The sequence below is a fragment of the Scyliorhinus torazame genome, chromosome 4 (assembly GCF_047496885.1).
Source record: "Scyliorhinus torazame isolate Kashiwa2021f chromosome 4, sScyTor2.1, whole genome shotgun sequence".
In the NCBI taxonomy this organism is placed as follows: Eukaryota; Metazoa; Chordata; class Chondrichthyes; order Carcharhiniformes; family Scyliorhinidae; genus Scyliorhinus; species Scyliorhinus torazame.
In genome coordinates, this window is record NC_092710.1 from 123,472,666 (window position 1) to 123,500,167 (window position 27,502).

At 52.9% G+C, this 27,502-nt stretch overlaps 1 protein-coding gene across 1 annotated transcript in view; it reads right to left on the bottom strand.

Moving 5' to 3' along the window:
- Positions 1 to 27,188, bottom strand: part of LOC140411432 (uncharacterized) — a 232,732-nt gene extending 205,544 nt beyond the window's left edge. Inside the window, exon 1 of the mRNA XM_072500539.1 lies at positions 27,074 to 27,188. Within this exon, the coding sequence (XP_072356640.1) occupies positions 27,074 to 27,076 (3 nt within the window). The 5' untranslated portion in view covers positions 27,077 to 27,188. The remainder of the gene's footprint in view (positions 1 to 27,073) is intronic.
- Positions 27,189 to 27,502: the final 314 nt, after the last annotated feature.

Consider the following 27,502-nt stretch of genomic DNA (forward strand, 5'->3'; position numbering starts at 1 on the left):
GGGTGCCCGATGGCCCCCAGGCCTCTACATGGGTGGGGGATGCGAACGGACTGGCCATCCGACGCGCCCCCGACATCTGGCGCTGCCAGTCCTGGAGGCCCGTGCTGGTATCGACAGGGGTCTGCACGTTTGCAGCCATGGAGCCCAGGGGGTTGTCGAACCCTGTCTGCGACAGTGCGACGCCAGCTCGCACATGGCCACTGGCGCCGATGCCCTCAGCGATGGCCTGCTGAGACTGGGCCATGGCCTGCAGAGACTGGGCCATGGCCTGCAGAGACTGGGCTATGGCCTGCTGAGACTGGGCCATGGCCTGCTGAGACTGGGCCATGGCCTGCTGAGACTGGGCTATGGCGTTGAGCGCCTCTGCCATCTGGCGCTGGCACTGGCTCATGGCCTCCTGTGAGAGGGCAGCCATTTCCTGGGCCACAGACGCCGCCTGCACGGAAGGCCCCAGGCCTCGCAAACCGTTCCCCATGTCTGACACCGTCGCACCCATTGCCTCCACCGCGGACGCCACCCGTGCGGTGTCAGCCTGGGTGGCACGCATGACCGGGACCACTCCCAGCTCCTGGACGCGGGTGGACTCCTCCACCTGCGACCGCAGCCGCCGCAAGTCACCCGTCACCCTATTCGCTCGTCTCCGTGTCGGTGGTTGCATCGGATCTATGTGTGGGTGTGGTAACTGCAGGAACCCGGGATCCATCTGGGCGGCAGATGTTCGCTTGGCCTGGGCTGCCCTCCGACCGCCCGGTCCCTCTGCTGCTCCTACCTCCACCTGCTGTACCGGGACGGCTGTGTTGTGCGCACCAGTGAGTGTACCAGACGCCTCATCACTAAAGTGCCTAACCGTGGTGAGTGTTCCTGCGATGGTGGAGGGTGTTGGTGACAGCAGTGGCGTTGTGTCGTGCTCTTCGTCCCACTCTGAGTCCATGGCACTTTGGGGTGGGGGTTCGTCTCCACCCATCCACTCTGAGTCACTGTCCGGTATTTCGTCTTCCCGGGTAGGGGTGTCCTGGGTAGTGCTGTCCCGGGTAGTGCTGTCCCGGGTAGTGCTGTCCCGGGTAGTGCTGTCCCGGGTAGTGGTGTCCTGGGTAGTGGTGTCCCGGGTAGGGGTGTCCTGGATAGTGGTGTCCTGGGTAGTGGTGTCCTGGCTCGGATGTGACGGGGGCCTGTGGCTGCCCCCCTCATCGCTGGGTGGTCGCTCCCGCACGTGACGGGGGTGTCGTCTCCCTGTTGCTCCAGGTCTCTCCGTCTCCCGTGGTGTGCGAGAGGCATCCTGCGGGCGTCGCATGCTGGAGGGTCCGGGTCTCTCCGTCTCCCGTGGTCTCCGAGGGGCATCCTGCGGGCATCGCATGCTGGAGGGTCCGGGTCTCTCCGTCTCCCGTGGTCTCCGAGGGGCATCCTGCGGGCGTCGCATGCTGGAGGGTTCGGGTCTCTCCGTCTCCCGTGGTCTCCGAGGGGCATCCTGCGGGCGTCGCATGCTGGAGGGTGCGGGTCTCTCCGTCTCCCGTGGTCTCCGAGGGGCATCCTGCGGGCGTCGCATGCTGGAGGGTGCGGGTCTCTCCGTCTCCCGTGGTCTCCGAGGGGCATCCTGCGGGCGGTCTGCATCTGCGGGGATGGGTGCCTGGACGTTTGGTCCTGCGATACACAATGAAGCATGCATGGTTAGACATCAGGCAGTGATCAGGTGATACGGGAGAGGGGGATATAGGGGAGGGGGGATATGGGGACGGGCTGTTGGTGGCTCACTTGCTCGTGGGGCCCCGACCTCTGCATCAGCAACCTCCCGGTCCTCAGGTCCGCCAGCCAGTTCCAGGGCCCTTTCCTCGTGTACGGTCAGTGGCCTCTCATCAGCGGGCCCTCCTCCAGTCCTCACATGCTCCCTGGTGTTGTGTGCGCGCTTCTCCTGTGGGGGGGGGGGGCGGTGGTGGCAGGGGTAAAAGGCAACAGTGTTAGGCAGGTATATGAATGCACGCCATCGGTTGCGCGTGCATTGCAGAGGTTAAGGTTAGGGCTGGATTCACTTGGGGATATGGGGGAGGGGGGATATGGGGGAGGGGGGATATGGGGGAGGGGGGATATGGGGGAGGGGGGAATATGGGGGATATGGGGGAGGGGGGATATGGGGATATGGGGAGGGGGGATATGGGGGAGGGGGGAATATGGGGGAGGGGGGATATGGGGGATATGGGGGAGGGGGGATATGGGGAGGGGGGATATGGGGGATATGGGGGAGGGGGGATATGGGGGAGGGGGGATATGGGGGAGGGGGGATATGGGGAGGGGGGAATATGGGGGATATGGGGAGGGGGGATATGGGGGATATGGGGGTGGGGGGATATGGGGGAGGGGGGAGTATAAGGGGATATGGGGAGGGGGATATGGGGGAGGGGGGATATGGGGAGGGGGGAATATGGGGGAGGGGGGATATGGGGGATATGGGGGTGGTGGGATATGGGGGAGGGGGGAGTATGGGGGATATGGGGGAGGGGGGATATGGGGGAGGGGGGGATATGGGGGAGGGGGGATATGGGGGATATGGGGGAGGGGGGATATGGGGAGGGGGGGATATGGGGGAGGGGGGGATTTGGGGGAGAGGGGATATGGGGGATATGGGGGAGGCTCACCCTGCCTGCTCTGACGAGGTCGTTCACCTTCTTGTGGCACTGGGTGCCTGTCCGTGGTGTTAGGGCCACAGCGGTGACGGCCTCTGCCACCTCCCTCCACAGACGCCGGCTGTGGCGTGGGGCAACTCTGCGGCCGTGCCCGGGATACAGGGCGTCCCTCCTCTGCTCCACCGCATCCAGGAGCGCCTCCACATCGCGTGACTCGAACCTCGGGGCTGAGCGACGGCCAGCCATCAAGTCGGGTGTTGCGGTCGGCTGTTCCGGTCGGGTGGGGGGGAGCTGCGCGGCCTTATGAGCCGTCACGCCGTGCAGCGCGTATGACGCTGCACGGCGTGAACCACTGCGCAAGCGCGGATCCCGTTACGTCGCTGCTAGCCCATTTCGGGCCGCAGACTATCGGCCCATTTTTATGACGTGACGCAAGTGGGATTTGCGCCGTTTTTTGCGCCGATCGGCGGAGTTTCCGCCGATAACGGAGAATTTCGCCCCATGAGTCTTACCGAAGAGGGCAGCCTCATGTGTGAATTGCCTCCAGTGCTTGAATCTCTCTGTGTCTCTTGTGCCTCAGTAACCAGCAGTGGGCACAGTTCTCAAAGTACACTCATGCCAGAGAACACTGTATACAGTTTCAACATGACCTCCTCCATCTCATCCTCTTTTTGTTTCCATCTGAAAATGCTAGCAATACTCTCCAAGAAGAAAGGCGGCGAGTTCCGAATGGGTTTTCTGATTTTGATAGTATGCTCTTTCCCCAACAGGCTCAGCCGGAGATTTACAATGGCTGGGAGCCTACAGACACTTCCACAGCGATTAGTTTCTATTGATGGAAATTCTGCTTGCTTGTTCCAATTCTCTACTGGACATAACTGAGCGAATACATCAAAAGGCCGATGCAGGCTATGCATAGCTAATACTCGGCATTTAAAGAAGAGAATCGATACACCTCATCAACCAACGCCTCAGGAGATTAGCTCGAATATATGACCATGTGAAGTATCCAACCGCTCACATCCCACAATTAATTTGCATGATATCTTTTGAACCTGTATTTTACTAGTGATTTCATGTCTCATACCAAATTCCTGATGGCTTTTATTATCAAATTATCATCCTGTAATCACATTTATTTCAGCTGGTCATTGAACAATGCATTCGAATTGAGATTAATCCACAATAGGAACATGGGAGTATAAGAACCAAGAGCAGGATTGGGCAATTCAGCACCTCGAGCTTGCTCTGCCATTCAATACGATCATGGTTTACTTCATCGCAGCCTCCTCGCCACCTTCCTGCCCACTCCCCGTTAACACTCATCCCGCTACTAATTAAAATCCTATCTGTCGTGACTTCCAGTGGCGGCCATGGGCTGATGGCTCGCACTCAAGGTGGCTCCTGCTTGGAGGCTTTGGTTTCTGCCTTTTCTGCCCAGTTAATGGGCATTTTGCTTGTTAAAAGTGCAGAATAAGTGGAGGGAGTTGGTTTCTTCTCTCAAGTGGAATGTCGGCAGGCTACTTCACACTTCAAAAGTTGAGTAAAGTCTTGGCTCAGGAGGTTGAGGATCCGCTTGGTGCAGTAGCTGAAAGAATGGCGGAGTTGGGAGCATCGTCATCGCCTACCACACCGCCTGTGCAGCAGCTGATGGATTTTATCAAGGGGGAGTTGCGGCACCATTGGAAAGAGATGTACGAGAACTGGCCCAGGACGATTGAGAAGCAGTAGCCCCTCTTTGCTGAACTTTGGGGTGGGTGGAGAAGCGTTTGGAGTCACAAAATGTGATGATCCAAGGGGTGGAAAGGGCAGTGACAAACCGCAGTGACTGGATTGTGTCTTTGGAGGCCGAGGTGGCGATGTTGGGAGAGGCCTTGCAAGGTGCTGAGTGCGAACGTGGATGACCAGGAGAATCGGTCCAGGCAGCAGAATTTACAAATTGTAGGGCTGCCGGAGGGGGGGAGGGAACGAGTGCCACGGACCACGTATCGAGGATGTTCATGAAGCTGGTCGAGGAGAGGGTTTTTGAGAAGTCCCCAGAGGTGGATCGTGCCCACCGGTCACTACGACGAAGGCCGATAGCTGGGCAGCTGCCACAGGCGGTGATCGTCCGTAAGTACAAGTTTCAGGAAAAGGAGGATTCTGAGGTGGGCGAAGTCGACATGAGACTGTAGCTGGGAGGGGAATCAGATCAGAATTTACTAGGACATGGGGTCTAACCTGGCTAAATGGCAGGTGGGGTTTAACAAGGCCAAGGCGGCACTCTTTCGGAGCAAGATCCGGTTTGGGATGTTGTCTGGCCAAATTCGGGTGAATTTCAAGGCCAAAGAACATTATTTTACGATGCCAGAGAAGGTGAATGACTTTGTCAAGGAACATGGGTCAGGGTTAATGGTGGGAACGTTTCTGTTTTTGTCTCAATATGTATGTACACGTTTTGTAAGTGTTATGTTTTTTGCACATGTTGGTCTTGCTTTTGCTTTGGTCGCTGAGGGAATGGTTCCAAGTTTTAGGTTTGAGAAACCCCTGGCGAGGATAGTGACGTGGAACGTGCGTGGGCTGAATGGTCCAGTTAAACCGTCCGGGTGTTTGTGCACTTATAAAGTTTGATGGCAGTTGTGGTCTTCCTTCAGGAGACACACCTGTGGGTGAAGGAACAAATGCGGCTAAGAATGCGGTGGGTGGGTCAGATGTTCCACTTGGGGTTTGACTCGGGTGGTATTTGTGGTGGCCAGGGAGGTGCAGGATCCAGGAGGGAGGTCCGTGAGGGTGAGCAGTCTTGGCGGGGGCTCCAGTTGTTTCAGTAAATGTGTATACGCCGAATTAGGACAAGGCGGCCTTTGTTAAGAAGATGTTAGCGTCCATCCTGGACTTGGATTCGCAACAGTTGATAATGGGAGGAATTTCAATTGTGTGTTAGACCCGAGGACGGATAGGTTGAGCCCCAAGTCAGTGGCCAGGTCGGGTATGGCAAAGGAACTGGGGGTATTTATGGACCAGATTTGGGGGAAGGGGGATGGATCCATGGAGGTTTAGGCATCCGGGAAAGAAGGAGTTTTCCTTCTTCTCCCATCTACATCAGATATACCCCGGTATGATTTTTTTTGTGCTGGGGAAGTCTATACTCTCGAGGATTATGCGGGGGGGGGGGGGGGGGGGGGGGGTGGAATACGCAGAGATGGTGATTTTGGGCCACGTGCAAATGTGAGGTTCGAAAAGGACCGGGCTCAGTGGATAAGTTCGATGAGGAGGTGGTCTCGGTGGATAAAGGGCTATGTGGAGCTTAACCAGAACAGGGAGGTCTCGCCCCCCCCATACTTTGGGAGGCATTGAAGGTGGTGGTCTGGGGGGAGGCTATATGTTACAAACCCCATAGAGACAGAGTTGAGAGGGCGGAGAGACAGAGGTTGGCGGATGCCATTGTAGAAGTGGACCGATGGTACTCAGCGGCCCGACTATTGGGTAAAAACAATTGGGTCCTCTAAAAAATGTTTTTTAATGAATATGAGGAGAAGGCTAGTCAGCTGCTAGCCCACCAGTTGAGGCGACAGGCGGCCACATGGGAGATTGTGCAGGTGAGGGATGAGGGAGGAGGTTTGGTGACGACGCCAGGGAAAATTAATGAGGCATTCGAGGCATTCTATCGGGGGCTGTATAGATCTGATCCCCGGGCGGGGAGTATGCGAGGATGGGTCATTTTAAAAAATGGGCTGGTATTCCAGCAGGTGAAGAGAGGAAGGAGGCATCATTGTGATTGCAGGAGGTAATGGCGTGTATTGCGTTTATGCAGTCGGGGAAGGCACTGGGCCGGGTGGCATTCCGGTAGAATTTTATAAACGTTTTTTGGAAGAGTTGGCGCCCCTGTCCTGGGGTATACAATGACTCGCTGGCGCGGGGGGAATTGGCACTCACGCTTGCGCAAACATCAATTTCTTTGATTCCAAAGAAGGAGAAAGGCCCAATAGAGTGTAGGTCTTATAGGCCCATCTCCCTGCTGAATACTGATGTGAAGTTGCTGGCTAAGTTGTTGGCGAGGCAGTTGGAGGGGGTGTGTGTCAGAGGTAGCCTCTGAGGATCAGACAGGTTTTGTTATTTTTTATTAAATATTTTCATTAGGGAATTTGCTACAGACAGGTTTTGTCAAGGGGCAGACGTTTTCGAGCAACATTAGGAGGCCGATGTATGTGGTAATGACTCCATTAAAGGGTAAAACAGCGGATGTTATTATATCAATGGATGTGGAGAAGGCTTTTGACCGGTTAGAATGGAGGGGCGGGATTCTCCGACCCCCCGCCGGGTCGGAGAATCGCTGGGGGCTGGCGTGAATCCCGCCCCCGCCGGTTGCCGAATCCTCCGGCACCGGATATTCGGCGGAGGCGGGAATCGCGCTGCGCCGGTTGGCGGGCCCCCCCCGGCAATTCTCCGGCCCGGATGGGCCGAAGTCCCGCTGCTGGAATGCCTGTCCCGCCGGACAAGGCGGTGTGGGCGGGCTCCGGGGTCCTGGGGGGGGCGCGGGGCGATCTGGCCCTGGGGGGTGCCCCAACGGTGGCCTGGCCCGCGATCGGGGCCCACCGATCCGCGGGCGGGCCTGTGCCGTGTCGGCACTCTTTTCCTTCCGCCCTAGCTATGGTCTCCACCATGGCGGAGGCGGAAGAGACCCCCTCCACTGCGCATGCGCGGGAATGCCGTGAGCGGCCGCTGACGCTCCCGCGCATGCGCTGCCTGGCAAAGTCATTTCCGCGCCAGCTGGCGGGGCACCAAAGGCCTTACCCGCCCTCTGGCAGGGCGGAAATCAGTCCGGCGCGGGCTTACCCCCTCAAGGTGAGGGCTTGGCCGCTCAAGATGCGGAGACGTCCGCACCTTTGGGGCGGCGCGATGCCGGTCTGATTCGCGCCGTTTTGGCGCCGGTCAGCGGACATCGCGCCGATTGCGGAGAATTCCGCCCGAGGTACCTGTTTGAGATCCTGGCTCAGTTTGGGTTTGGGCCAACATTCGTTTCATAGGTGCATTTGCTGTATGCCACCCTCAAGGAAAGTGTGAGGGCAAACACAATGAAGTCGTTCAGAAGGAGGCCATTCGTCCCACTGAGTCAGAACTGGCCCTTGGAAAGCCCATGGCCTCCACCCTATCCCCATTACCCAGTAACTTCACCCAACCTTCTGGACACTGAGGGGCAATTCAGCATGGCCAATCCACCTAACCTGCACATCTTTGGACTGTGGGAGGAAACGTGAGCACCCAACGGAAACCCATGCAGACACGGGGAAAACGTACAAACTCCACACAGTCACACGAGGCCAGAATTGAACCCGGTCTCTGCGAGGCAGCAGTGCTAACCACTGTGACACTGTGCTGCCCGTATTTTAGGCTTCATAGGGGCGCAAGAGATGGATTCATGCTGTCCCGACTGATATTTAAGTCGGCTATTGAGCCTTTGGCTATTCTACTTCGGACATCGAGAGAGTGGAAGGGCATTGTAAGGGGTGGTAGGGAGCATAGGATGTCATCGTACGCTGATGATCTGTTGTTATATGTTTCGAACCCGCTGAGGTATATGGGAAAATAATGGACCTGCTCGGGACGTTTGACACTTTTTCCAGGTACAAACTGAATGTGGCAAAATTCCTGTAGGAGTGAGAATTTGGGTGCCTTACCATTTAAGCTGGCCAAAATAAGGTTTCAGTCCCTGGTATTCAGGTGGCACATGACTGGGCAATGATGCATAAGTGGAATTGGACCACTTTGGTGGAGGGGCAAAAGGAGATTTGAAGAGCTGGGATGCACTGCTGCTGTCTTTGGTGGGGAGGATACTGACTGTAAAAATGAACATTTTGCCAAAGTTTCATTTGTTTTTCAGTCCCTTCTGATTTTCCTTCCAAACATGTTCTTTTGGGGGGTGGATAAATTAATTTCGGAACTTGTATGGGCAGGAAAGATGCCTAGGTTCCGGATAGCTATTTTGTTGGGGGGGGGGGGGGGGCGGTTGCTGGCATGTCCAAACCTGCTGTATTACTATTGGGTGGCAAATGTGGAGAAGGTGGGACACTGGAGGTGGTGTCAGAGTGGGTACAGGTGGAGGTGGCCTCCTCTGTGAAGGGGTGCTTAAGGGCCGTGGCGATGGCCTCCCTCCCATTCTCCCAGGGTAGGTACTGTTGTGGTGTTGTCCCTCAAGATATGGAACCAACTGAAGCAGCAGTTTGATATCGGGATATGTCGGTATTGAACCCAAAACGTGTGAATCAGAGGGTCGTTACAGCAGAGATAGATGTGACATGCAGAAGCTGGGATAGGAAAGGAGTAGAGCGGGTAAGGGACCTGTTCATGGAGGGCAGCTTTACAAGTCTAGAGGAGTTGCAGGGGGAGTTCAAGCTGCAGAGGGGGGACGAATTCAGGTATATGCAGGTGCAGGACTTCGTACAGAAGGAGTTCCACTCGTTTGCTCAGTTGCCAAAATATGCTGCTGGATAAATTGCTAACACAGGGTGAACAAAGGATGCCCATTGGTAGCGATTTTCGGAGTTTCAGAGCTGCCAGAGCTGCTAGATGTTGTGGCCTTTGCCACTCTGATTGCCTGACGACAAGTCCGACTGGGTTGGAGATCACCCTGAGTATCCTTGGGTATTCAACTCCCAGACTTGGCCTCCTTGCAACCATGTCTCAGTAATCGTCACCAAATGATACCCCATTGTCTCATATCAGTACAGATCAATTTGAAGCGAGAGGTGCACCGCCCACCATGTTGGATCAGGCTCCTTCACTTGTGCCCAGAGAACATGTCGAACCATTCAAAACAATGAATAATGTACATAAATAAGGAGCGGGATTCTCCCAGCCCTGGGCCGGGCCGGAGAATCCCTGCGACCGGACCACGCCGCCCCGATTCCGGCACGCGATTCTCCACAGAGCGGAGAATTGGCACCAGCGTGGTTGGACGCCGCCGGTCGCGGGCCGCTCTACGCGGCTGGCCCACCGATTCTCTGGCCCGGATGGGCCGAGCGGCCGTAAGAAAAAAAAGAGTCCTGCTGGCACCGTTCTAACCTGCTCTGGGCCGGCGGGACCTGGGCGTTGAAGGGTCAGGTGGCGGGCTGTGGAATGGGGAGGGGGGGTCCAACCCCGGAGGGGGGCCCTCCTATGTGGCCTGGCCTGCGATCGGGGCCCACCGATCGACGGTCCGGCCTGTCTGGCGGGGGGGGGGGGGGCGTCCTTTCCTACGCGCTGGCCCCTGTAGTCCTGCGCCATGTTGCGTTGGGGCCGGCACGTTGAAGGAGGCTACTGCGCATTCACGCATTGGCGCTGGCGCCACTGCGCATGTGCGCACAGTTCACGCCGGGATAGGCAGCTGGAGCAGCGCGGACCATCGAGCGCCGTGCTGGCCCCCTGTAGGGGCCAGGATTAGTCCTGGCAGCGGTCCGTTCACGCCGTCGTAAAACGCGACGACGTTTACGACAGCGAGGACACTCTGCCGCGGGATTAGAGATTCCCGCCCAAGGTTCCCACATCTGTTGAGGGCCCATTTCGGATTTTTGTAATGTACCTGCATCTGACCTGTCATGTGCTGAAAAAGAAGTGGGTGCTAAACTCACCCACACCTTGCGGCGTGAACAGGCAGGAAAGAACCATCGCTAATGCTATTAAAAAGTGCATAAAACTTACTGATTCAGTTCTGGTTCCTCATTTCTGGCTGACAGTGAATTCCCAGGTTTAGTTTTTTGGTGCATCCATGATGCTGGAAAGTTAACTGCGACTGCTGAGAAGAAGGTTGCGCAGGCGTTGCATTGGTTTTTTTTTTTTGTTGCTGCCTTGTAAACAGTTCCGCTACATTCTTGGGTGATCTGGTGAGGCTGCCTTTTGGGCAGAAGAATGAGGGGGAAGCCGCGAGGAGGACAGCAGTGAGCAGGAAAACATCTCACAAGGAGGAGAACACTGAGCAGAGGTTCGGACCAGCAGTGGATATTCAGGGAACATTCCTACATGATTTCACCATGAAACAAAGTACGAGGAGGTTTTGCCTCACACAGGAGGCTGTCATGACAATCCGTCACCTATTTCAGACCCGAGCTTCAAACCAGGCCCTGGGCAGCACTCTCTGTGACTATTAAAGACCAGGCCTTAACTTTTATGCACTGGGCTCCCTCCAGACAGCATTTGTTGTCAATCCTTAACCGTCACTGAATTGAGTGGCATGCTGGGCCATTTCAGAGGGAACTTAAAGCCAATCATATGACTGTAGGTCTGGCATCAGATGCAGGCCAGACGAGAGGACAGCACATTCCTCTCCCTGGCCTAAAGGACATCACTGAGCCATTTGTCTTTTTTCTACAACAATCATCAATGGTTGCATGGTCACCATTATATTCCAAGAAAACCTGCCTCCATGTGCCTTTTACAGTCACAGCACTTAAACAGTTAAATGCACTGAATCGGTCAGCAAATTCGCTTTTAAAATACCTATTTCAGCCAACCAAAAGGTGGAAAAAGAGGGGAGAAATCCTATCACTCCTCATCTGGCCACGGCACCATTGTAAGAGACTGACTCTGAACCACTACATGGGCAGCAACGAGTGAAGCAAGAGGAGATGTATAAGTAGTCAGAGGAGGAGGTTATTGTGTAACATATTGGTTCGCTGTCAGCAAAACAGGGAGTTGGTATGAATGGGTCTTTTTCTGGGGGGGGAGGATGTAATGAGTGGTGTGCCACAAAGATCAGTGCTGGGACCTCAACTGTTTACAATATAAATGACTTGGATGAAGGGATTGAAGGTGCGGTTGCTTAATTTGCTGATGACACAAAGATAGGTCGGAAAGTAAATGGTGAAGTGGATGTAAGGAGACTACAAAGGGAAATAGATGGGTTAAGTGAGTGGGCAAAAATCTGACAAATGGGGCATAATGTGGGCAAATGTGAAATTGTCCATTTTAGCAGGTGAACAAAAAAGCTTATTATCTAAATGGTGAGAGATTGTAGAGCTCAAGGGTGTGAAGAGATCTGTATGTTTTAGTGCAAGTAATTAGGAAAGCTAATAGAATATTATTGTTTATTGTGAAGGGAATTGATTACAAAAGTAGGGAGGTTATGCTTCAGTTGTACAGGGTATTGGTGAGACCACATCTGGAGTATTGTGCACAGTATTGGTCTCCTTATTTAAGGAAAGATGTAAATGGTGTTGGATGCAGTTCAGAGCAGATTTTTAATTCATTTACGGGATTTGAGCATCTCTGGTGAGGCTAGCATTTATTGCCCCTCCCCATTTAACGTTCAGAAGGTGGTGTTGAGCTGCCTTCTTGAAAGGCTCCAGTCCCTGAGATGTAGGTACACTTGCAGTGCTGTTAGAGAGGGAATTCCCGGATTTTGACCCAGCGACAGTGAAGGAAACAGCTGTATATTTCCAAGACAGGATGGTGAGTGACTTGGAGGGTGCTGTTCCCAGGAATCTGTTGCTCTTGTCCTTCTAGATGGTAGTGGGTTTGGAAGGTGCTGCCTAAGGAACTTTGGTGAGTTACTGCAGTGTATCCTGTAGATGGTACACATGGCTGCCACTGCTGTCGATAATGGAGGAATTGAATATTTGTGGAAGGGGTAGCAATCAAGCGGGCTGTTTTGTGCTGTATAGTGTCGAGCTTCTTGAGTGTTGTTGGAGCTGCACTCGTCCAAGTAAGTGGAGAGTATTCCATTACACTCCTGACTTGTGCCTTGTAAATGATGGACAGGCTTTGGGGAGTCAGGAGGTGAGCTACTCGCCACAGGATTCCTAGCCTTTGCCCTGCTTTGGTAGCCGCAGTATTACTATGGCTAGTCCAGTTCAGTTTCTGATCAATGGTAACGCCCCCCCAGGATGTCATTGCCTGGCGCTAGTGGGACTCGAAGGTAACTTGCCACTTGTCAGCCCAAGCCTGGATATTGTCCAGATCTTGCTGTATTTGGAGATGGACTGCTTCAATGTCTGAGGAGTCATGAATGGGGCTCACTAATACCAGGAATGGATGGGTTGTTGAAAGGGCCTCCAATACAAATCTTTCTATCTTCTCAGCCATTTCTGCAGCTATTTCTCTTTCCACGTGTCTTCCTGTTGTCTGCGCTCAGCACACACATCTCCTTTAATAGGTTCTGGCTAACTTGAAGTTATTGTTGCCAACCCTGCAGGGTTGGCATGGAGTCTCCAGAAATTGAAGATCCATCTCCAAGACACTGCTGTGTTCAACCTGGAGAAAAATTATTGGGATGTCAAAACATATTTTCTTGGCTAATGGTCAAGCATCATCTAATTGGGTAATAGGTCATTGTTTTCCAATTGGCGAGGAAGGCAGTACATTACAAAGATTGTTGGCCAACTAACGGCTGGAGCGGGGGCAAGGTAGTACAGTGGTTAGCACTGTTGCTTCACAGCTCCAGGGTCCCAGGTTCGACTCCCGGCTTGGGTCACACGTTGTCCCTGTGTCTGTGTGTGTTTCTTCGGGGTGCTCCGGTTTCCTTCCACAAGTCCCGAAAGATGTGCTGTTAGGTCATTTGGACATTCTGAATTCTCCCTCCCGCCGAACAGGTTCCGGAATGTGGTGACTAGGGGCTTTTCACAGTAACTTCATTGCAGTGTTAATGTAAGCCTAATTCTGACAATAAAGATTATTTTAAAAAGGCATGTGGTGAAACCTTCAGGAATAAATTTAATCACAATTGGTAACTGTACTTGAAGTGGGATCAGAGATGCCAGATTTCCAGTTCCCTCCAAACAGGCATGCAGCCAATGAATAAGGCTGGCATTGCGAGCACACAGTATAAACATGATGTGCTGCCTGGGGCAGTACCAACAAGCCATGGACAATATGCCCTGCCCACTATGCACACATTTTTAATGCATAATCTGATTTCGAGGCTTGTTTGTTTTTATGGAATATCCATAAGTGACACGACAACCCTATCAATTTTAGTGGCACAGAATCCCAGAGCAGGTAAAGAAAACCTCTACTTTCCAAGCACCAGCGCCATAAAGACTGAGCTCACTGAGCTAGCACAACCCAAAAGTGGATGCTGACATAGTTACTAATGAGGTAGAACTGGCTGGAATTTTCCCTCGATGGAGCCAATGCTACAAACCTCTAAACTGCAATGACTTGCAATTGCATTTTGCCTCTAATTCACAGTTGGGTGTTAAATCTTCACAGAAGGTTGGGTGGTGGGAGGGTAGGGGGGGCGCGGGGCGGGTGGGGTGTGGGGGGAGACAGACGTCCACCACAACCAAAAAAGTAGATTTTGGGGAAACATGGAAGCTAGGGTGAGATTTATTAAGTCAGGCCATACTATAATGAGGGGTATGGTGCCAATTAATACCACAAAATAATAAGGAGTATGAGAATGTTAAATCATTTAACTGGAGTGAAAGAAGAGTGTCACTGCTACATCAAAGCAATTGTTAGATAAAGAATGAAGAGCAGTCAATCTTCTCCTGCATCTTATGAGGCTTCGCAGAAGTTGAGTAATACTGTGGCTATCATTGATAATGACTTCTGACTGATAAATGCTGAACATCATTTAGGCTGCAGTGAGCATGTCAAATAAAAAAAACACAGTCCTACAATTTTTTGTGGCCTTCCAAGTATTGGAGTATTAATTTATAGCTTCATGTTATTTTATGTACAATCAGGATTAATAGAACAATAATTTGCCACAGCATTGTCAAACAAAAATACTGCCGCACAACAGAGAGATGGCCAAAAGCTTGGTCTAAGATGTTGGTAAGGTGCATCTTAAAGGAGCAAAGAGAGTTCAGGGTGGAAAGATTTAGGGCGGGAAATCCAGTGCTTTAGGGCTGAGGTAGCTGAAGGCCTGGACACCAAAAGTGGAAGAATTAAAGTCAGAAAGATGTATGAGATTAGAACGCGAGGAGCAACAAATGTTGTAGGGCTGGAGCTGGTTACAGAGAAGCCATGGAAGAATTTGAAAACAAAGATGATTAAATTAAAATGGTAGTTATTTTGACCCATTTGCATCCTCCTGCTGGTGTGGGGCGTGAATCTTGATACTGCCGCCAGCGGGGGAGTGGAGCATTGCAAGGCACCAATCCCGTTTTTTGCCCGACACAAGATTCTCCGCCGCTTCGGGAACACCGCTACAGGCGGCGGGTGATGGAAAATGCCTCCAGCTGGAATACCACATGGAGTATTGGTGTGCTTTTTAAAGGAAAGATGTAAATGCATTAGAAGCAGTTCAGAAAAGGTTTACGAGACTAATGCCCAGAATGAGTGGGTTGTCTTTTGAGGAAAGGCTGTACAGGCTAGCTTGTATCTGTTGGGAGTTCAGATGAATAAGAGGTAGCTTAATTGAAACCTTTAAGACTCGGAGGGGTCTTGACAGGGTGGCAGAGGACATTTCCTCTTGTGAGGAGGAAGGTTAGAGATGAGGAGCGGGATTCTCTGACCCCCCGCTGGGTCGGAGAATCGCCGGGGGGGTGGCATGAATCCCGCCCTCGCTGACTGCCGAATTCTCCGGCACCGGAGATTTGGCGGGGCGGGAATCGCGACGCACTGGTTGGCGGCCGCTGGCAGCGCCCCCCCTCCCCCCCCAGCGATTCTCCGACCCACGATGGGCCGAGTGACCACCCGTTTTTTGGCGGTCCCGCGGGCGTAAATTAGAGTAGGTCCTTACCGGCGGGATCTGGCGGCGCGGGCGGCCTCCGGGGTTCTTGGGGGGGCGCGGGGGGATCTGGCCCCGGGAGGTGCCCCCACGGTGGCCTGGGCCCATGATCGGGGCCCACCGATCCGCGGGCGGGACTGTTACGTGGGGGGCACTCTATTTTTCCGCACTGGCAGCTGTAGCGGTCCGCCAATGCCGGTGCGGAGACGAAGCCCTCTGCGCATGCGCTGGGATGACGCCAGCACAGGCTAGCGTCCCGTGCATGTGCCAACTCGGGCCGTCTGGCGGAGGCCCTTCGGCGCCAAGCCCCTTCCCCGCCGCGGCGCAGACCACTCCGGGGCCAGCCTAGCCCCTGAAGGTGCAAAGTATTCCGCCCCTTTGCGGCGGCCCGACGTGGGAGTGGTTCACGCCACTCCTTCCCGCCGGAGTTGCCCGTCCTGCCGATTCCCGCCCGAGAATTCTTTTCTCTTGGAGGGTTGTGAGTCTTTTGAACTCTCCACCTTGAAAGGCGGTGGAAGCAGAGCCAAACAGATTCCTGATTAACAAGGAGGTGAAAAGTTATCGGCAGTAAGCAGGAATTTGGGATTGACATTACAATCAGATCAGCCATGGTCTTACTGAATGGCAGAGCTGCTTCGAGGGGCCAAGTGGCCTACTCCTGCTCCTAATTCGTATGTTTGTGTTGGTATGTATGTTTCTCAAATTAAATATTCAGATGACTAATGTTTGTGGTCTCCTCTCCAAGCTCCGCTCCCTAGCTACAACCCCCATGACTCTCCCTGGCAACTGTCTAAGACTAAACAAGACTACAAAGAACAAAGAACAATCCACATAGGAACAGACTCTTCGGCCCTCCAAGCCTGCGCCGATCACATGTCCTATCTAGACCAAACGTGTATCCTTCTATATCCCGTCTGTTCATGTGTCTATCCAGATAGATTTTAAAGGTCGCTAACATATAACTGCCTCAACCACCTCACTTGGCAGTGCATTCCAGGCCACCACCACCCTCTATGTAAAAAACTTCCCCTGCACATCGCCACTGAACATATCCCCCCCTCACTTTGAACTTGTGCCCCTTTGTAATTGTCATTTCCTCCCTGGGAAAGCCTCCAACTGTTCACCCTATCTATAACCCTCATAATTTTATAAACTTCTATCAGGTTGCCCCTCAGCCTCCGTCTCTCTAGGGAGAACAATTTTGGTTTATTCAATCTCTCCTCATAGCTAATACCCTCCATACCAGGCAACATCCTGGTAAATCTTTTCTTTTTAAAAAAAAAATAATTTTTATTAAAGGTTTTCATAAAATATCAATAACAAAATGAGAAAGAAAAAAGAACCCAACAGGGTTAAGTACAAAACACAATCTAAAAAAGCAACCCCCCAAACCCCTCCCCCCGTACATAAATAATAAATTAACATTAACACCCCGACTTAACACAATAGGTGTATATACCCCCTCAGACCCCCCAGTGTAAATAACATAAACAAAAATAAAGTAAACCCCCCCCCCCCACCCCCCGAGCTGCTGCTGCCATTGACCAATGTCTATCGTTCTGCCAGAAAGTCTAAGAACGGTTGCCACCGCCTAACGAACCCTTGTACCGACCCTCCCAAGGCGAATTTCACCCTCTCCAATTTAATGAACCCTGCCATATCGCTGATCCAGGATCCCACGCTTGGGGGCCTCGCATCTTTCCACTGAAGGAGAATCCTTTGCCGGGCTACCAGGGATGCAAAGGCCAGAATTCCGGCCTCTTTCACCTCCTGCACTCCCGGCTCCTCTGCCACCCCAAATATTGCGAGCCCCCAGCCCGGTTTGAACCTGGATCCTACCACCCTCGACACCGTCCTCGCTAAGCCCTTCCAAAATTCCTCCAGCGCTAGGCATGCCCAGAACATATGGGTGTGATTTGCTGGGCTCCCTGAGCACCTAACACACCTGTCCTCACCCCCAAAGAACCTGCTCATCCTTGTCCCGGTCATGTGTGCCCTGTGCAGCACCTTAAACTGTATGAGGCTGAGCCTCGCGCATGAAGAGGAAGAGTTCACCCTCCCTAGGGCATCTGCCCACGTCCCCTCTTCGATCTCCTCTCCCAACTCCTCCTCCCACTTACCTTTCAACTCCACCACCAAGGCCTCCTCCTCCTCCTGCATCACCTGGTAAGTTTCCGAGATCTCTCGCTCTCTCTCCCCCCCCCGCCCCCCCTCCCCGAGAGCGCCCTGTCCTGTACTGTGTAGCAGTAGCGGTGGGAATTCCACTACCTGCCGTCTGGCAAACGCCCTTACCTGTAAGTACCTGAAGGTGTTCCCCGGGGGGAGCCCGTACTTCTCCTCCAGCTCACCCAAGCTCGCGAACTTCCCGCCCACAAACAGGTCCCTCAACTTTCGTATCCCTGTCCTGTGCCACCCCGAAAACCCTCCACCTGTTCTTCCTGGGGCGAACCGGTGGTTCCCCCGTAATGGGGTCCACGCCGAGGCCCTAACCTCCCCCCTATGCCGCCTCCACTGCCGCCAAATTTTGAGGGCCGCCACCACCACCGGGCTCATGGGAGACCTCCTTGGAGGGAGCGGCAGTGGCGCCGTTGCCAGCGCCCCCAGACTCGTACCCACACAGGACGCCGTCTCCAGCCTCTTCCATGCAGCCCCCTCCATCACCCACTTGCGCACCATCGTCGAATTGGCGGCCCAGTAGTACCCACAGAGGTTGGGCAGCGCCAGCCCCCCCTCTATCTCTACTCCGCTCCAGGAACACCCTTCTCACCCTCGGAGTCCCTCGCGCCCACACAAACCACATTATACTCCTGTTAACCCGCCTGAAAAAAGCCTTCGGGATAAACACGGGGAGGCACTGGAACAGGAACAAAAACCTTGGGGGCACCGTCATTTTGATTGACTGCACCCTACCCGCCAGGAGCAGCGGCAACGCGTCCCACCTCTTGAACTCCTCCTCCATTTGCTCCACCAGCCTTGTAAAGTTAAGCCTATGCAGGGCCCCCCAGCTCCTGGCCACCTGGACCTCCAAATATCTGAAGCTCCTCTCCGCCCTTTTTAGAGGGAGCTCGCCAATCCCCCTCTCCTGGCCCCCTCGCTGAACTACGAACAGCTCGCTCTTCCCCATATTGAGTTTGTACCACGAAAAGTCCCCGAATTCCCTCAGCATCCTCTGGCATTCCTCCCACCGGGTCCGCCACATACAGCAGCAGGTCGTCCGCATAAAGCGACACCCTATGCTCCTCCCCACCCCGCACCAACCCCCTCCAGTTCCTCGACTCTCTCAGTACCATAGCCAGGGGTTCAATCGCCAGTGCGAAGAGCAGGGGGGACAGGGGACACCCCTGTCACATCCCTCGGTGCAACCGAAAATACTCGGACCTCCTCCTATTTGTGGCCACACTCGCCATCGGGACCTCATACAACAGTCTAACCCACCTGACAAACCCCTCCCCAAACCTGAACCTCTTCAGCACCTCCCACAGGTACCCCCACTCTACCCTATCGAAGGCTTTCTCAGCGTCCATCGCCACGACTATCTCCGCCTCCCCTCTCTCGCCGGCACCATGATAACGTTCCAAAGCCTCCGCACATTCGCGTTCAACTGTCTCCCCTTCACAAACCCCGTCTTCATGGATGATCTGCGGCACACAATCCTCAATCCTCGTGGCTAAGGCCTTCGCCAGCACCTTGGCATCTACATTTAGCAAGGAAATCGGTCTGTAAGACCCACATTGCAGGGGATCCTTGTCCCGCTTCAGGATCAAGGAGATCAGTGCCTGGGACATCGTTGGGGGTAAAGCCCCCTCCTCCCTTGCCTCATTGAAGGTCCTAACTAACAGTGGGCCCAACAGGTCCATATATTTTTTATAGAACTCGACCGGGAAACCGTCCGGCCCCCATGCCTTCCCCGCCTGCATGCTTCCTATCCCTTTGATCAGCTCCTCCAGCCCAATCGGGCCCCCAGTCCCGCCACCAGTCCCTCTTCCACCTTTGGAAACCTCAATTGGTCCAGGAAACGGCCCATCCCTCCCTCCTCCCGTGGGGGCTCGGATCGGTACAATTCCTCGTAGAAGTCTCTGAAGACCCCATTGATGCCAACCCCACTCCGCACCACGCTCCCTCCCCTGTCCTTAACTCCCCCAATCTCCCTAGCTGTGTCCCGCTTCCGAAGCTGATGCGCCAGCATCCGGCTTGCCTTTTCCCCATACTCGTAGACCGCCCCCTGGGCCTTCCTCCACTGCACCTCCGTCTTCCTGGTGGTCACCAGGTCGAATTCGGCCTGGAGACTGCGCCCCTTCTTCAACAATCCTTCCTCAGGCTCTTCCGCATACCTCCTGTCTACCCACACCATCTCCCCACCAGCCTCTCCCTCTCCCCCCGCTCCCTCCGCTCCTTGTGGGCCCTAATGGCGATCAGCTCTCCCATCACCACCGCCTTCAGTGCCTCCCATACCATCCCCACTCCGACCTCCCCGTTGTCGTTGGTCTCCAAGTACCTCTCTATACTTCCTCGGACCCGCTCGCTCACCTCCCCGTCCGCCAACAGCCCCACCTCCAAGTGCCACAGTGGGCGCTGCTCCCTCTCCTCCCCCATCTCCAAGTCCACCCAATGTGGGGCGTGGTCCGAAATGGCTATTGCCGAATACTCGGTATCCTCTACTCTCGCTATCAGCGCTCTACTCAAAATGAAAAAGTCGATTCGAGAATAACCCTGATGATCATGTGAGAAGAATGAAAATTCCCTAGCCCCCGGCCTTGCAAATCTCCAAGGGTCCACATCTCCCATTTGGTCCATAAATCCCCTCAACACTCTAGCCACCGCCGGCTTCCTACCCGTCCTAGACCTGGAGCGATCCAGTGCCGGATCCAACACCGTGTGAAAGTCTCCCCCCATTATCAGGCCCCCCACCTCCAAGTCTGGGATCCGACCCAACATACGTCGCATAAAACCCGCATCGTCCCAGTTCGGAGCATACACATTGACCAGTACCACCCGCTCTCCCTGCAACTTACCACTTACCATTATGTACCTACCGCCATTATCTACCACAATGCTCGACGCCTCGAATGACACCTTCTTTCACACCAAGATCGCCACCCCTCGATTTTTGGCATCTAGCCCCGAGTGAAACACCTGACCTACCCACCCTTTCCTCAGTCTTACCTGGTCTGCCACCTTCAGGTGTGTCTCCTGGAGCATAACTACATCCGCCTTGAGCCCCTTCAGGTGCGCGAACACGCGGGCCCGCTTAACTGGCCCATTCAGTCCCCTTACATTCCAGGTTATCAGCCGGATCAGGGGGCTACCCACCCCCCTCCCCCGCCGACTAGCCATGACCCCTCCTCGGCCAGCCACGCGCCCGCACCCCACACCCGGCCCGTTCCCCACAGCGGCATACCCCCGTCTCAACCCCCCCCCCCCCACTCGCTCCAGCTCCTCCTTGACCTTAGCAGCAGCAACTCGATTCCCCACCCCCCCCACCCCCGGCTAGGACCCATCCTAGCTGGTTTTCTCCCCCCATTGCACTTCCGCAAGTCAGCTGACTCCTGCTGACCCCGGCCACTCCCGCCTCCCCTTCGACTCCTCCCATTGTGTGGCACACACTCCTCTCCCGCTCCCCATTCACAGGCTCTCTCCCTCCCCCCTCCGTTCTAAGCGCGGGAAACAATCCTCGCTTCCCTGCCCCGGCCCCACCCCCCCCCCCAGTCTTCAGCGCGGGAAAAAAGCCCGCGCTCTCCACCTACCAGGCCCCACCACCAACCAAAACAGTGCCCAACCCGTCCCACCCACCCTCCCCAACCCGAAAGAGAAAAACACAGAGAAAAAGAAACCCAAAACAATGCAAAGGCCCCCCACCCCCCTCGAACCAAAAATAGGCATAACATATCCACCGCAGTCCCCAATCGCCCATCCCGACCCTCAGTCTGTGTCCAGCTTCTCGGCCTGAACAAAGGCCCACACCTCCTCCGGAGACTCAAAATAATGGTGCCGGTCCTTGTAGGTAACCCACAGTCGCGCCGGCTGCAACATGCCAAACTTCATCCCCTTCCTGTGCAGCACCGCCTTCGCTCGATTGTACCCGGCCCTCCTCTTCGCCACCTCCGCACTCCAGTCCTGATATATCCGAACCTCCGCGTTCTCCCACCTGCTGCTCCTCTCCTTCTTGGCCCACCTGAGCACACACTCCCGATCGACGAACCGATGGAACCGCACCAGCACCGCCCGCGGAGGCTCGTTAGCCTTGGGATTCCTCGCCAACACTCTATGGGCCCCTTCCAGCTCCAGGGGCCCCTGGAAGGACCCTGCTCCCATCAGCGAGTTCAACATGGTGACCACATAGGCCCCCACGTCCGGCCCCTTCAGCCCCTCCGGGAGGCCCAGAATCCGCAGATTCTTCCGCCTCGACCGATTCTCCATTTCCTCGAACCGCTCCTGCCATTTCTTGTGGAGCGCCTCGTGCGCCTCCACCTTTACCGCCAGGCCTAAGATCTCGTCCTCATTGTCAGGAATCTTTTGTCGAGCCTCTCGGATCGCCACCCCCTGGGCTGTCTGTGTCTCCAGCAGCTTATCAATAGAAGCCTTCATCGGCTCTAGCAGGTCCGTTTTAATCTCTCTGAGGCAGCGCTGGATACCCTCCTGTTGCTCCTCCGCCCACTGCCTCCACGCTGCCTGGTCTCCGCCCGCCGCCATTTTGTCCTTCTTCCCTTCCTTCTTCTGGTCCACCACCACCTTTTTTGTCACCCCGCTCCTAGTTAAAGCCATATACTGACGGGGAGCTATTATTAACTCCTTCCCACACCGGGAAACGTTGAAAAAGTACCCTTGGGGGCCCTGAAAAGAGCCCAAAAGTCAGTTTTTGCGGGAGCCGCCGAATGTGCGACTTAGCTCCGCATAGCTGCAACCGGAAGTCTCGAGAGGGAATCCTTTTGGCAGTGTTCGCTTCACCAATCTGCCCCAAAATGTCTGTGGAAACTCCTGAAAAAGGTCTAAGAGTCCGTTTCAGACGGGAGCTGCCGAATGCGCGACATACTCCTCCATGGCCGCCACCGGAAGCCTCGTCCCCGCTTCTTCAGTGGCCTTGGTGAGATCTTTTCACAGTTGTTCCCTCTGCTGCTAGAATTCACCTTTGATAAAGGCGCTCAGGTCAGCTTGCAGCTTTAAGCATGCCCTTCCCCCGCCTGCATGCTGGAAGAGGCCCTGTTTATCCTGCAGTTGCAGCCAAATCTTTTACTGTTTCTGCCGGGTCTGGTAACCAAAAGACATCCCATTCCTGGGGGACACTGTCAGGGGAATGTTGCAGTCTTCTTCCCACACCAGGAAATGTCAAACAAATGCCGTGGGGGCCCTGTAAAAGAGCCCAAAAGTCCGTTCCAAGCGGGAGCTACCGAATATGCGACCTAGCTCTGCATAGCCGCACCCGGAAGTCAGGTAAATCTTTTCTGTACTCTCTCCAAAGCCTCCACATCCTTCTAGTAGTGCAGTGAACAGAATTGGACACAGTATTCCAAATGTGGCCTAACCAACATTCTATATAACTGTAGCATAATTTGAGCTTTTATACTCGATACCCCGCCTCTGAAGGCAAGCATGTAATATGCTTTCTCTACCACCATTTCCACATGTGCTGCTACTTTTAACGATCTGTGGACCTGCATGCCCAGATCTCTGTGTGTGTCTCCTGATGGGTCTGCCATTTATTTTACAGCTCCCACCTGAATAGGATCTACCAAAATACATCACCTTACATTTGGCCGGGTTAAATTCCATCTGCCATTTCTCTGCCCAATTTTGCAGCCTATCTATATCCTGTTGTATTCTCTGACAATCTTCATCATTATCCGCAATGCCTGCAATCTTAGTATCATCCGCAAACTTGCTAATCAGACCAGCTACATTTTCTTCCAAGTCATTTGTATATATTACAAACAGCTGAAGTCCCAGTACTAATCCCTGCGGAGCACCACTAGTTACAGACCTCCATTCGGAAAAACACCCTTCCACTACGATCCTCTGTCTTCTACGGCCAAACCAGTTCTGAATCCAACTAGCTAGTTCACCCCTGATCCTATGTGATTTAATCTTATGTACCAGCCTGCCATGAGGGACCTTATCAAATGCTTTATAAAGTCCATGTAGACAACTTCACAGCCCTTCCCTCGTCAATCATTTTTGTCACCTTTTTTTGTCAAAAAACTCAATTAAATTAGTGAGACAGACCTCCCTCGTACAATACCATGCTGTCTGTCACTGATAAGACCATTCACTTCCAAATGTGCATAGATCCTGGGTGGGATTCTCTCTTTTAGGGACTAAGTCCCCATGCCGCCGGAAAACGGGCGAGAATCACTCCGGACTTTTTCCTCTAAAGTCCGGGGTGTTTCCCCATTTTCCAGGGGGCTAGAAGAGCCCCGGCATGCGTCCCGCAGCTCTCACTGCCGGCGGGGCCCTGCTGTCCAGACCGCGTGGATGCGTGTGCGCACGGCGGCAGCAAGCAGGTCCATGCACGCGCGTGGCGGCCATTTCGGCGCTTGCGCCGCCGACATAGCAGACCCACACAGTGGGCCCGCGCAGAGTAAGGTAGGTCCCCCCAGATCGCGATGGCCCGCCGATCGGTGGCCCCCAATCGCGGGCCTGGCCACTGCTGAGGCCCACCCTGAATCAGATTCCCCCCGCCCCCCACCAGGACCGCCACCGCAGCAGCAGGTCCGAGCTCCCGCCGGGTGGTACCAGATGTGAACCACGCCGGCGGGAACTCGGCCAGTCGACCGCGGAGAATCGTTGCAGGGGCCTCTTCCAAGGCCTCTGACCGGCGCCTTGTCGACCGGCGGGTTGGCGGAGAATTGCGGAAGCGCCGTCACACCGGATTACCGGCGTGAACGGCTATTCTCCGCAACCGTGCCGGGCGTGGTTCCGGCGCGGATGGTCGGAGAATCCCTCCCCCTATCTCTGAGAACCTTTTCCAACAATTTCACTATCACTGATGTCAATCTCACTGGTCTATAATTACCCGGGTTATCCTTACTACCCTTCTTAAATGACAGTACAACATTGGCTATCCTCCAATCCTCTGGGATCTCAGTTGTGGCCAACGAGGAAACAAAGATTTCTGTTCGAGGTCCAACGATTTCACCTCTTGTCTGCCTCAGTAATCTGGGATAGATGCCATCTGGCCAGGGGCATTTATCTACCTTAATGCTTTTTAACACACCGAACACTTCCTCCCTCATAATAACTACCTGTTCTAAAGTATTTACACATCCCTCTGAGACACCACCAATCAACATGTCCCTCTCCTTTGTGAATACAAATGCAAAATACTTATTTTGGATCTCACCCACTTCCTTTGGTTCTACATATAATTTCCCTCCTTTGTCCTTGAGTGGACCAACTCTTTCTCTAGCTACCCTCTTGTTCCTAATATACGTATAAAATGCCTTAGGATTCTCCTTAATCCTGTCTGCCAAGAATATTTTGTGACTCCTTTTTGCACTCCTGACTCTCTGCTGGTGCTGTTTTCTACTTTCCATGGCAAAGATTCAGGAAGTGCCCATAAGTATTTTTTTTAGCTATCTTATTCTAAAAGTGGCATTGAGAAACCATCCTCAAACGATTCCAGGGAATTTCATACAACTCAGTGTCTTTGGAATGGAATTGTGGGGACAGGGCCTAGGGGGAGAGAAAGAAAACTACATGGAGTGTGTGGAGCTCACACTATGGAGCTTCACAACACTTCTAAAAATGAAGCTGAACTTAATCTAAATAAAGTGACTGAGACGGAACATATTAGCCCACATCATAGCTGCAGTGCAATCCACGGACAGTTATATCTCTGTTTTTAGTACACTATATCAGGAATCAACTCATAGCATTTACCACTGGTCACCAAATAAAGGTCAAAACTCGTGTGTATGCATCAAATGTTTAATATATGCTTAAAAAGTCCATAGTCGTCCGGAAATGGGCTACTGGAAGTTTAATAGCTAAACCTCACAGTTATACAAACAATGGAGTATCTAAATCAGTTATAACTTTACATCCATGCATCAAACCATGATTTTATACAAGTTCAGTGGATGCAAAAACATGCTTCAGAATGATGCAGCCAGGTCCTCAAATGTAATAACAAAAAGGTTATAAACAGACTGTCTATAACATCAAATGCTGGACCGCATCAAATTTAAGTTTTTACATTTAAGTCTTGGCTACTATTCCACTTTTATTGCGAGGGTTCTCAAATGGTTGCCTTCATTTTGGAGCCATATCTGACTCGCCCTCTCTCTTTGAGAGACTAGAATTATTTTGATGTTGTATTCAAGCCTTTGCATCTCTTCTGCGTTTATAATCTATATTTAATGGCTGGTAAACCCATTAGTCACTTTTTGATGAAAGCACTCCAGAGAAGTGAACGTCTGTTCCGCTTCCCCTTTGCTTTGGTAGATCCTGGGAAGGAATTTCTCCAACCTAGTTATATATTCTCAGAAAGGATTCCACACAAAATCCTTCATGTTGAGCTGTTGATTTACCCGTGTAGATTTCCTGAATTTTCCTTTTTGTCCAACTGCTTTGTTTGAAGTTTTACGGGAAGAATTCATCAAGTTCCTTCATTATCGGCATGTTTCCATTCAGAAAATAAATCTTGAACGCATTAGTCATATTCTGTAACACATGAAAGGTTCTTCTATGCCATCTCCACCATAGCCCACCCGATTACTCAGCACTCAGGTCATTCACAAGTTAAGGGTGGGCACTCAAACCAGTACCAGCGCTACAGCTGGCTGCTCATTTGGAGTTTGTGGGAGGAGGCACAGATCGGGTTGGTCACTGCTGATACGAATTCCCCAGCCGAGGGAATGCTACTCCCTTAATGGGAAGCCCACACAATATCAATCAACTCCTCTGAGATCAGTTGCCATTTGCCTAATTCTATATGTAACTGCTATGCAGCCGTTACATTATATATACCCCTGCCTCCTGCACTTGCATGCATGTCCATTTTTTTCAAGGACGAACCCTGAATAAATCCCACTACCCCCCATACAAACCCAAAATTAACTTCAGGATGGGGGCAGCAGGCTGAGAAAGTATCCACCTTCATAATTCAATGAGAACTCAAAAGGGGGGAACAGACAGAGACACGCCGCAGCACAGCATACAGCCCTTCCAGTGCTACAATTCTGCCCTACCTTGAGGCGGCATTTCTCAGCTATTAGCAGCTTTCAAGCAACTCACTTTGACAGGAAAAAAGTTCCAGAGGATTACCCAACTGTTGACCACAGTGGCAAGCAGCTTCAGAGAAATAAACAAACAGAATTCTGCAATACTCCATGATTACCGGTCCTGCTTAAGTACCGCAACCGTTTTAGCAGTTTAAGCAGAGGTAATTTTCTCCATTGGTGCAAAGCCTCCAACAGATCAAATACAAGGGCACTGCATAGATCATCTGTCCCAGGTGGTAAGTACAATCTGTGTAAATGTAGCTTTGTGCACAAAGCAAAGGGAAACAATTCTATTTAACAGTCAATGTTGGAAAGTAAACGCATCAGCTGGAAAGTTACTGACAGCATTTTCCAATTGCCTCGTAATTCGATTAAAAATATCTAGTAACTTTCAACAATGCAGCTTTACCTTGTTCAGATGATAAAAATCCAAACAGCCCAAACAGAAAAAGCCGTGAATCCTCAAAGGCAGAGGCTAGAGATGAATGATACCTACAAGGGCACAGCTTTGTTACTCGAAGCCAGCTTTTTTAAAAATAATTTAACAGCTGCATGCCCACCCAGCCCAATCTTCCAAATAGAACATGACTAATGTGAACCCATTTTGATTTTCTTACCATCAGCGTTACAAAAATGTCTCACTAATTGAAGTTTCTGCCTCCTGGTTGTTTATTCCTCTGTGCTTTTCCAAGTGTTCACTTGCATCAGTGTGTTATCTTTAGAAAGTCATCTACATGTTGGAATTTACAGCACTGTGAAAGTTCTTCAGCAGAACTTTAGGCAGCTGAACTGATAATGGCCGTGTAGACTGACGTTCTATTTATATAGTTCCCAAAGCTACAAATAGATGGAAGCACTAAGCCACTGATTATAATGACCATTGTTTTGATCTTAACCTTCCAGGTCAGCAGCAGAGATAGGTCATTCGATTTATATTTCCCGGCGGCATGGTGGTGCAGTGGAGGCACTGATGCCTCATGGTGCCGAGGACCCGGATTCAATCCCGGCCAGGGAGTTTGTGCATTCTCCCTGTGTGTGCGTGGGTC